General features: G+C 38.5%; 2 protein-coding genes across 2 annotated transcripts; one reads left to right on the plus strand and one right to left on the minus strand.

The window, feature by feature from the left end:
* The first annotated feature begins 4,453 nt into the window (after positions 1-4,453).
* LOC145776955 (uncharacterized) lies at positions 4,454-6,124 on the plus strand. The gene is made up of 4 exons (XM_082588203.1): positions 4,454-4,590; positions 5,199-5,385; positions 5,616-5,734; positions 6,014-6,124. Exons 1-3 carry the CDS (start codon positions 4,561-4,563, stop codon positions 5,726-5,728), a joined length of 330 nt encoding a protein of 109 aa, XP_082444329.1. The 5' UTR covers positions 4,454-4,560; the 3' UTR covers positions 5,729-5,734; positions 6,014-6,124.
* Positions 6,125-7,092: 968 nt separating this feature from the next.
* On the minus strand, positions 7,093-8,520 carry LOC145776741 (equilibrative nucleobase transporter 1-like). The gene has a single exon (XM_082587968.1). The coding sequence runs from the start codon at positions 8,518-8,520 to the stop codon at positions 7,093-7,095; it is 1,428 nt and encodes a 475-aa protein (XP_082444094.1).
* Positions 8,521-10,686: the final 2,166 nt, after the last annotated feature.

A 10,686-nucleotide genomic window follows, 5' to 3' on the forward strand; every position in this document is an offset into this window, starting at 1 on the left:
TATTCCATTGGCTAAAACGTTTAGCATTTTGCGAGAAAAGCATAAGAATTGTGTTTTTGCGCAATGCCGTCAGCGCAAACGCCGTCAGCGCAAACGCAAACGTTCGAAAAACCATACTCCGTATGCGTCAACGTAACTTGTAAAAAAAAGTTGGCGGCGTCAGCGCCAGCGCATACACCAGCATAAGCTCAATTTGTTTGCTAGGTGCCAAACATTCACACGGTATAAACCACTCAAAACAAACAAGTTTTATTTTGAATTTCCACGAAGAAACACAAGCATCTGAAAGTGTTCATCTGACATTTTGCTGCGTTTTGGTTTCAATATGTCTTTGCTCATTGAAAACATTCTTTCAACTGCAGCGTTGGAAGGTATTGGCGTGTTGTAGCGAAAAAAAGACATTAAAAAGTATGCGTTGACGCTATGCGCTAAAAAACCTCGAAAACTTTACGGCGTAGCCTTAAGCGACAACTATCCGAAAAAATGTGGTCGTAAGCGTTAGCGTAAACAAAAAGTCTACGCCGCATGTCTATGGCGTAGAATTTGCGGTGTATAAGTACATCTCTGTTTATCCCAGCAAACATTGATTGCTGGGCCAGCGTTGGCTATATGCTGGGTATGTTGGCACAAGGCTGGCAATTTTGTCCAACATTTTGCAAACATTGCCAACATTACGCCAACAATTTCAATACTTCTTATTATGCGTTCAAAAAGGTCTTAAAGATTTTGTTTCAGGTTTATTTGTTTTAAACTTTAAAAATACTAACACAAACCTCTTTTCATGTGGTATTGCTTCAAAACACAGTTGTATGATTGGCTAACATCGGTCAGAAGCATTGCCAGCGTTGTGCCAATTCATTAAATTTCGATGTTTTCTTCAAAATTATGCAAATGTATACCATCATTTTGCTACAATTTTACATTTTAATAATAGGCTATCAATGCTGTGATTACTTTCTGATACCGTACAAGCATACTATGAATACTTAAGACCAGCGTTGGTCAGAAGTGTAGCCAATAGTTTGCCAACAAAGTAGTTTCATTTTAGTTTGTTTATGCCAAACTGAGCAGAGGTCTAAAAAAAGCAGGAGCAACAAAACGCGAACGCGATAACGTGCTTGATACCCAAACAGTTTAAAGTTTCCATTAGCCCTACACATTTCCACAAAAGAAACAATTGCAATGTCGGCTATATGCTGGATGTGAGGGCACAAGATTGGCAAATATGTCCAACATGTTGCCAACAATACGCCATCAATTTCAATAACTTATTTTTTATCATGCGTTCAAAAAGGTCTCAAAGATTTTATTTCAGGTTTATTTGTTTTAATCTTTAAAATTACTAACACAAACTTCATTTCATGTGGTATTGCTTCAAAACACAGTTGTGTGGTTGGCTAACATCGGTCAGAAGCATTGCCCGCATTGGCCAATTCATAACAATTTCGATGTTTTCTTTAAAATTATGCAAATGTATACCATGATTTTGCTACAATTTTACATTTTTATAATAGGCTATCAATGCTGTTATTATTTTCTGATACCGTACAAGTATACTATGAATATTTAAGACCAGGGTTGGTCAGAAGTGTAGCCAACAGTTTGCCAAGTTTGTTTATGCCAAACGGAGCAGAGGTCTAGAAAAAGGTAGGAGCAACAAAACGCGAACGCGATAACGTGCTTGATACCGAACCAGTTTAAAGTTTCCATTTGCCCTACACGTTTCTACAAAATAAACAATTGCAACGTTGGCTACTTCATTTCAGCTTCACTTGATTTATTCTTTGAAAATATTAATAGCCAACAATAAAATGACTCTTTAACTAAATGACTCATGTGGTTTAGTGGAAAAACACAGTTTCTTTAGCATACCGTATTCTTGTACCAACAACGCCATGATAAAAATCGTTTGTTCATATTTAATTGCTTCAGATAATTTAGTGCAATAAATGTCTTGGGATTCAGAGGACACTTCCAGAAAGTTTAGGCTTTGGCGTTTCCAATACCCAACTAGCATAATCCGTTCTTTTTACATTGATTCAACGTCTGCAGACGTTGGTAAGGTAACTAACAAGCGATAAACTTAAAAACGTGGTTGCTAATTCAAGTTGCCAGGTCTTCATTTTTTTCTTGTGTTCAACAAAAGCTTTTTTAATTTTCAAGTTTAACTATACTAAAATGTGTTGTAATATTTTTGAAAACATTTTTTCAGGACTAACCTCAAAATTTGCGTGCAGTTCAAGAAAATTTAAAACAACTTGTAAGCTTAATCGAATTCACTTGTTGATGTTTGATAGCGCTCGACACAGCAGCATGATTGTGGTGATCATGTGATCATTGAGTTGCGGCTGCACTGCCGCCGCGCTGCTGACCTGTCTGCAGACGCTGAATCAATGTAAAAAAAATCGATTGATGCGCTATCACTTATTGATTGTGTTCTGAGAGCAGTCTCGCTCACTGTCTGATTTTGACCACGTGGATGAGATTCTCGTGTCGCCAACAAAGGGGCGTCTTTACTTTAAATGTAGCAAAGCTTGCACAATAGGCCAGCTTCAGGAGCAGTCATGTTGCGTCGAAATCTCTCAATTTCTTAAAGCGAGATTTCACAAAACGATTGCTACTTTTACTATCAACGATCCGGCGAATCGTTTTTTCTCCTCCCGCGGTGCATAGAACAATACTGCAGGCACAATTGTTGTGAAAACTCCATTATGACGTCACTACTTAAACTTTGACTGGGTAGTATGACGCGTTGAAGTGAAATAGGCAACAAAGCTTTAGAATGCGGCGATGTGTTATATCAACGTGAGGAGATGCAATTTAGTAGAAGAACTTGTTTTTTTTTTATGAAGAAAGACAAAGGCCATGACTTAATCCTTTGCTAAAGGGGTTATGACGTCACTCGATTCACTTCGACTGTTCAAGCATGGCGGTTGTGCGCAATACCAGAGTTGCCAGATTTTGAAAAAAAAAGTAGCCAAAAAAGTAGCAAATTTGCTCCCAAAGTAGCCCAATTTATAGCAGGGCGCGCGGGAATTATGTTTTCCAACTTCTGGGGGGCTTCGCCCCCCAGACCCCCCGTGAGGCGTTCTAACACTGACACAGCCACAACCTTTTGGATGTCTCTGTTAGGCATACTTCATAACAGAACTGCTTAGCCTCAATTTTGTCATATGTTGTTGTTTTTTTCACTGAAGGACAAGGTGTACAATCATCATTACACAAATTCAACAAACATACATTTTCATCAAGCCATTCATTCTTATTCCAATTATTACTACATTGATTAGTAAACTATGTAAAAACTGCATGCCAGTCAGTGGAAGAACATGAAAAAAAGTGTTAATTAATAACATACAAGCCGTCAAATGCTCTTGAATGTACAGCTAAAAAACACACAAATGAAAAATCAACTTAACAAACCCAGTGAAATTGCACAAATTATTCTGGTAAATAGCAACAGAGTTACCTTACAGTAAGGCACGTTCACAGTCGGCAGCCGTGGCCGAGTGGTTAGCGCGTTGGGCTCGCAGTCGAGAGCCTGCGTGTTCGACTCCAGCCACCCGCACTTGCTGTTGTTTCTCTGGGCAAGAAACTTAACGATAATTGCCTCTACCTAGTGATCGATTTCGAGTAATGGGTAGTACCAAATTTAAGTCATAAGTAAAGTAGACAACCGGAAAACAGACATTGCCGTCGGCTGCAGCGTGGGTCAGGTGTATGTCGGAAGGCGTACACCGATGCATAGCGCTCAAGTCCGCTTTCCCGCAATGCAGGATAAAGATAAACAAACAAACATCAGGCTCTATCGGGTACAGATTAGATTCTCACTACTTTTTCAGCACACTGCTTTTCAAGCACTTACATAGAACGGTGATAACGTAACGCTAGAATAGACTAGAAACTCACTCAACCATGTCCCTTGCTACGTCTTGGAAACATGAGAATGCGCTGTAAAATTTGTAAACTACAAATAAACTGTCAGTAGACTGCAAGCGAAACTTACTTTAGTAAGAAATTTCCGATGTAAAAAAGTCGCAATCTTGTTATATTGTCGCCAATCTAAATTTAAAAGTAGCCCAAAAAGTCGCAAGTCGCCAAGCTCAATTTTTTGTCGCAAATCACATATGGAAAGTAGCCCAATTTGCGATAAGTAGCCCAATCTGGCAACACAGCGCAATACACAATTACGTGGAGAGCCGAAAGCACAATGCTTATGTGCAGGTTTTTTTTTAAGGTTTGGTTTGGGTGACCGCTAAGTAGTTTTAAGAGACCGCAAGTGTTTCATTTAAATACCAAAAAATAGCCATATTTGCTTAAGACATAGCGAGAAACAACCATTACTTTTCTACTGTAGTTGCAAGTCCAAATTTTGGGAAACCGCTGGAGAAATTTGGGGGACCGTTTCGGTCCCCCAAAACACCTTAAAAAAAACACTGCTTATGTGAACAGCGCTAAGAGGAATTTTCGCTTCTTGCATCGAAAATATAAAAAATCGAATTCAATTGAGATATTACGGCCGAAAGACGTTTTAGAAATGATCAAAATGAAACTATAGGAATGACTTACGACAATGTTTATGAAAACCTGGTGTCTTTTATTCGTTGAACCTGAAATAATTGTGTAAAGTCGTTTTTGTCACTAGGCTACGTTTACACAATTTAAAGAAAGTTATAAAACTCAATTTAGAGAAAGTTATAAAACTCAATGACCAATGGAAAACTTTCATATGAAATATTCTCGTGACAAATTTAGTGCCAGTGCTCCTAGATGAGTGCTAAGAAGATATCAGCAAAGTAGCAGAGCTTGTGATGTCCCACAACATGTGTAGGGTTTTGCTCAATCTTTGATTTTGCTGCTCCGGCAGTGTTTGCCTGACTGCTTGAATGTGTTTGTATTTTTATGTCGTGTGGATAGGTCTGTGATGGTTGTAGAGTATTTGCAAATGTAGCTTTCATTGCCGTCAACTGAATAATAATAATAATAACATGTTTTATTTTGCGCCCATTGCGACAACATAGCCTACAGTAGCCTATACTGCGACCTACATACGCAACACAACAGACGACTGGAATCCAAAAATAAACTTTAAACGTTGGCTGTCATTTGTAACAGTCGAAAATTTCTGTAACAAGTGCTGAAGCTTTTTAATATGATGGATGAAACCCCTGTCATTACATTCGATTTACATTTTGCAGGTGGCAAATTTAAGCCAAGTTGTTGGCAAAAATGCAAGCGATTGTATCAGTGGACTTATTCAAACTATTATTATCGAACACAACACAGTTCAAGTCATGTCGAGAAAAAAGAAAGAAAAAAAAAACGTCGTGAAGTCTAAGCACTCGTTTGATTGTTTAAAAAAGAATCTGAAAAAGGTTGTTCTTGGTGAGTACGGATAAATGTTTCTACTACGACTAAATGATTACCGTATGTCATAACTATGCCATTTTGTTCTTTTGATTAATGTATTATGTAATTGTGAAGAGTATTGAGTAATGTATGAAAATGTTTTAGTGGTGTACTCGCATTGATGTGAACAACGAACATGGTGGTTAGTAGGCTATGTCGGCATTTATATACTGATTTAGCACTTCTTTTTTTACTTTCATGATTAGACATGGTGATGGCGCACGACAAAGCTGCTGCCGTGCAGCAAATTGATGAAGAGTTTCAGAGTGATTTCGAAATTGGAAGGACAGGCAAGGTGGCCGAAAACGGCAAAAACTAACTTTTGGTGAGCTTGTTATATGTTTGAAAGACAACAGCGAATGTGTTGCTTTAGTTGTTGAATAACTACTGTACACGCAATTAGAATGTATTGGAACTTGATTATCGCTCTGCGTGGCGCAGAATCGAATGATAAGTTTTTTGTCACGCACGTTGGAGAGAGGGATATTACATTGATATTGCAGATTGTCAATTAACTTCGTATTATCCTGGACGATAACTGATCAAAATCCTACACTGTTGCCAAACAGCCCTCTTGAATTAAATATTTTTGTTTCATTCGCAGGAATTCACAATGATAAAGATACACAAGAAAAAGCTGCTGATGTGCAATGAATCTCCATCTATCAATACGATTTGATGTGGCTTGTTTCTAATAAATGTGAAAATATACGAAGCTCGGCTTTTACTTTGCTTTGTCACAAAGGGAGTAGTGTTGCTTATAAATCCGTGTTGCTGCTGTTTTTTCGCCCAAGGATTAGCTAGGTTCAACAATAAACTTTTGGTGATGAACGAGGTTTAGGTACAGAGACGTTTGGCAAATGTAGATGCCAATGCTGTTCAGATGTTTTATGCACCAGCTTGCTTCGCATGGCCAACCTTGGTCAAAGCGCAGGCATCACAATAGTCAATAGGTCAGATGAAGCAGCATCATGGTGCATAAAAGTCAACCAGAATTTAGGCGCCAGATGAAGCAAAATGGTGCACAAGCCATCTTGCCAACGTTGGCCAGATGCAGACGCCAACGGTGGCAAGATGCAGACGCCAACGCTGGCCAGATGCATCCAAATGGTGCATAAAACATTTTGCCAACGTTGGCAAGATGCAGAAGCCAATGTTGGCAAGATTCAGAAGCCAACGTTGTCAAGATGCAGAAGCCAGCGTTGGCAAGATGCAGACGCCAACGCTGGCCAGATGCATCCAAATGGTGCATAAAACATTTTGCCAACGTTGGCAAGATGCAGAAGCCAACGTTGGCAAGATGCAGAAGCCAGCGTTGGCAAGATGCATAATCCAATGTTGGCATGCAGAAGCCAACGGTGGCAAGATGCAGACGCCAACGCTAGCCAGATGCATCCAAATGGTGCATAAAACATCTTGCCAACGTTGGCGTCTGCATCTTGCCAATGTTGCGGCCAACTTCTTGCCAGTGTTGCCCCAACAATCAATGTTTACTGGGATGTTATTATAACATCCGTCACTCCAAATCATAGAGGTTAGGTTGGTTTATAGGTTACAGTAGATACGACGAGATACATTAAAATGCGGAAGTTTAGATACAAATTAATGAAGACCAGGCAGTACTAAAGACTAACTAGACAATTTTGTTATTGCAATTGTCAGCAAGCTTCTGAGTGGGAGTGCTTACACGGTAGATGTATGCAACTTCTTACTTTGAAATAATATAGTAAAGGGATGAATAAGAGTTAAAATCGTAAACACCAATAAACCAACATGAATTGAGTTGAATGTAGGATCTACTGCAAGTGAAAGTTCAAACAAAGCAAATTGAAGAAGATTCACGAGACCCGCAATCAAGTTTTTTAAACCATAAAGTTTTCCAAAATGTTGCACAGGAAACTGGAATAGAAGGAAAATTGAAAATCCACCATACACAAATGTTTTCGTAACAAAAATAATTGCAATTGAACCGTATGCACTTGGAATAACTGCCATAATTGAAAGCATAATACTTAACAAACTCGTTACCAGCATGGAGAAAAACAAACCTGTCAAATTCAAGGCTTGTTTGTTAATGATTCTGTGTTTACCAAGTTTGATAACGATATCAACCAACAATCCATTGAGAGGGGCAGCAAATGCACTGAACAAAAATACTATGCCTAAGATATCCGCTAAATGACTGACTTCGTTTTTATTGTTAAATGCTTTTAACCAAGTAATAAAGCTACCAAGAAAAAAGTTGACTCTGAACGTTATGATCACGAAATGAAACACATTGGTCCAAAATAATTTATTTCGAACACAGTCTTTGAAAGAATTATCTTTTTCCTGTGCTTCTACTTCTGCCATTGCACTATCTTTTTCATCAATTGCTTTAAATTTATTCGGAGCTTCTGCTTCTAGAACATTCTTGGAATTGGAACAAAACCACTCCTTCCAACCATATCGATGGTTTGTAGGCACTGGGGAAGGAAGTGATTTTCTTGGCATGAATACAAACGTTTTCATCCATGGAAGTATTGACAAACAAGTAAGAAATTGGAAGATTGTGTGTAGTTCAATTCCAGACTCATAGACTTTTTTGATGAGGAAAAATATAAGCGGTGATGAATCGAACATTCCATCCATGAATGTCGCTACAGTTCCTCTTCCACGCGAAGCAAGATTCACAAGTGGAAGATTTCCAATATGAAATCCTATTCCACCGACACCGAGGAGTATGATTCCTGGATATACTAAATTGGATGATGATGAAGATGATATGAGCAACAACACGTTGCCAAGAGTGAACATACTTGTCACAATGCAACGAAATATCCAAGTTCCAAAATGATCAAAAATGTATCCCAGGGGTAAACTAAGAAGAGCAATGCAAGCAGTATTGAGAGTGAAAACTAAATTGAAACTTGATTCTCTCCTTGTACATGATTCTAGATATGTCGTGATGTTGGTGATATTGTTTATTGTCGTTGAATTTTCACATCGATCTTGAAAATATCCTTCTTGTTCAAACACGAGTTGAAGTGAAGGCCAGCCGAAAGTGATTCCCGAAAATAAAAGACTTTCCAAGTAAGTGCTTATCAAAGTGATTACAGCTTGAATTTTCATATTGTGCAAATTCAGTTATGCTGTATTAAAAAAAATAAATAATTAGGAATACGCTGAATGTGCTGTCAAGTCATTTTTGTTTTGCCTGTTATACATTTGTGCAAGAGAGATTCTAACTTTTTATGTGGCAATTTATTAACTTAGTTCTACTTTTAACTTCAGACAGGTTTGTGACCAAGGTGTGGGCGCATAAGCGACCCTCGGAAGATTCAACACCGCTCCAAAATACGTGGCCGTGTCTCAGCAAGGCACTTTATGACCTGCTAAATTAATGGGAGCGGCCAACTACAGCAGTGGTTGTCAACCTTTTTTGTCTTGGCGGACCTTTTTTGGTGTCTTCAAAGCAGTTGCAGAGCTCTAAAAAATCACCTGAAATTTTGCTGTATCGTGTTTCTTATCGGAAACAAATGTACGATATCTTACGTTTTGCAGAAAAACACTTAGAAGAATTTATTAATTTTGCAATGCACTTATGACGACTGATGACATTGATAAGTATATGTTAAGCTATGATCTATTTTGTTGGCACACAAGATCAATAATCTATATTCTGATTGAAAGTTTTTCTAAGTTACAAATTTTTTTTCGAAAATTAATAGAACTTTTGCGACCTTTACAAAGAACTTGTCTCTTTTTTATTTGTACCGTAATCAATATTTCGATGTAATCACGGTCATGGCAAAACTGTGAGTGCTAAGAAATTGCTGACTAACGTTTGGATTTCAAACATACTAAGAGTGATGAGATGTATATGGCTTATAGATCGAAGAAGCATATCAGAAAAAGAGATTACGTAGATTAAGTTAAATTGTTGCAATTTCCTTCTTGAAACTCCTTTCTGTCTGCCCCAATAGCTCAGTTGGTTAACAAGAAGCTTCAAGATCAAGCGGCGCTGGTTCGACTCTTGGGGTGTGCGCTTGAGCAACGCATTCTAAGGATTGCTCTACATTCAGCGGCACCTAGTGCATGAAATAATTTTCAGGAAACAACATTTCAACAGTCGGAAACCTCAATCTGCCAATCTCACTAACCGACCCTGCGTCAAAAGCTTCTACAAGTATATGCGAAATAACCTATCAAGGTTTTGTCAGTCCTAGAATAAAGATTCACAACCAAACATCGTTTTTGTCCCAGCCTGAAATTTTGAGGAGTTTATTTGTGTTTGAAGAGTGTAGTTTTCAAAGTGCGTAAATCACATTTTGCTCAATTAGAGTTAGCCTAGGAAAAAGTGCTTTTGGCAGTCACTTAAACGTTGTTCAAAATTTTTGGACGAAAAGACAACAAGAGGGTGGAAGTCCATTTTAGAATGTCACAGATTTCACAACACGCATCAACTTCCGTTTTAATAGCAGGCAAATTCAGTTCTGTTTCAAACTTGGAAACTTAATCTGGGAATTTTGGATTTAGGCACTTTCGGAATTAGACTCTTTATTTCTGAATTAAGTTTTGATCAATAATCTACTGTCTCAAAAGCATTAAGTTTAACCTAGCCTACACAGCCTTATGCAAAAATTTAACTCTCTTATATGATTTTATTTTTAGTTGGGACACCAAGCTTTTGTGCGACGCCCTTTAAAATTTCAAACGACTCATCAGGCATTGGGTCGCACAGTTTAAGAATCACTATAATACTTTAATGTGCACAAATAAAGAACAACCAATTATTAAATGTCGTAATTTATCAATCGTACTGCAAATTCGGAAACCTCCACGGACGCCCGGAAAACATTTTGCGGACTCCTTGGCTTGGGTTCCCCGGACCCCCGGTTGAGAACCGCTGAACTACAGTAATTCGATGACTTCAAGTCTCTGCTTTTTCCAGCTGTCAATTGTGTTGCACCTGTGTTTAGCAGTGGTTGCTTGATTGGTTTGAATCTTCATCCTCGGACTAACGAATCCTCCGATAGGTTATACCGGGCAGTTTCTCACACTTGTAGAGAATTTTGACTCAGGGCTTGTTATCGGCATTGGCAGAGTGAAGTTTCCGCATGTTTAGGCTATAAATTATTCTGTTCACTAAATGCCGCTGAAGATAGAGTAGTCATAAAGTGAGTTGCTCAAGTGCACACCCAGAAAACTGCACCACAGCGCCACATTATCTTGAGTTATTTTCGAGTAAAAAGTCCACCGGTTGACCACTGAGCTAACCGACCAGACGATTTTTTT

The sequence above is a fragment of the Aplidium turbinatum genome, chromosome 9 (assembly GCF_918807975.1).
Source record: "Aplidium turbinatum chromosome 9, kaAplTurb1.1, whole genome shotgun sequence".
Lineage (NCBI taxonomy): Eukaryota > Metazoa > Chordata > Ascidiacea > Aplousobranchia > Polyclinidae > Aplidium > Aplidium turbinatum.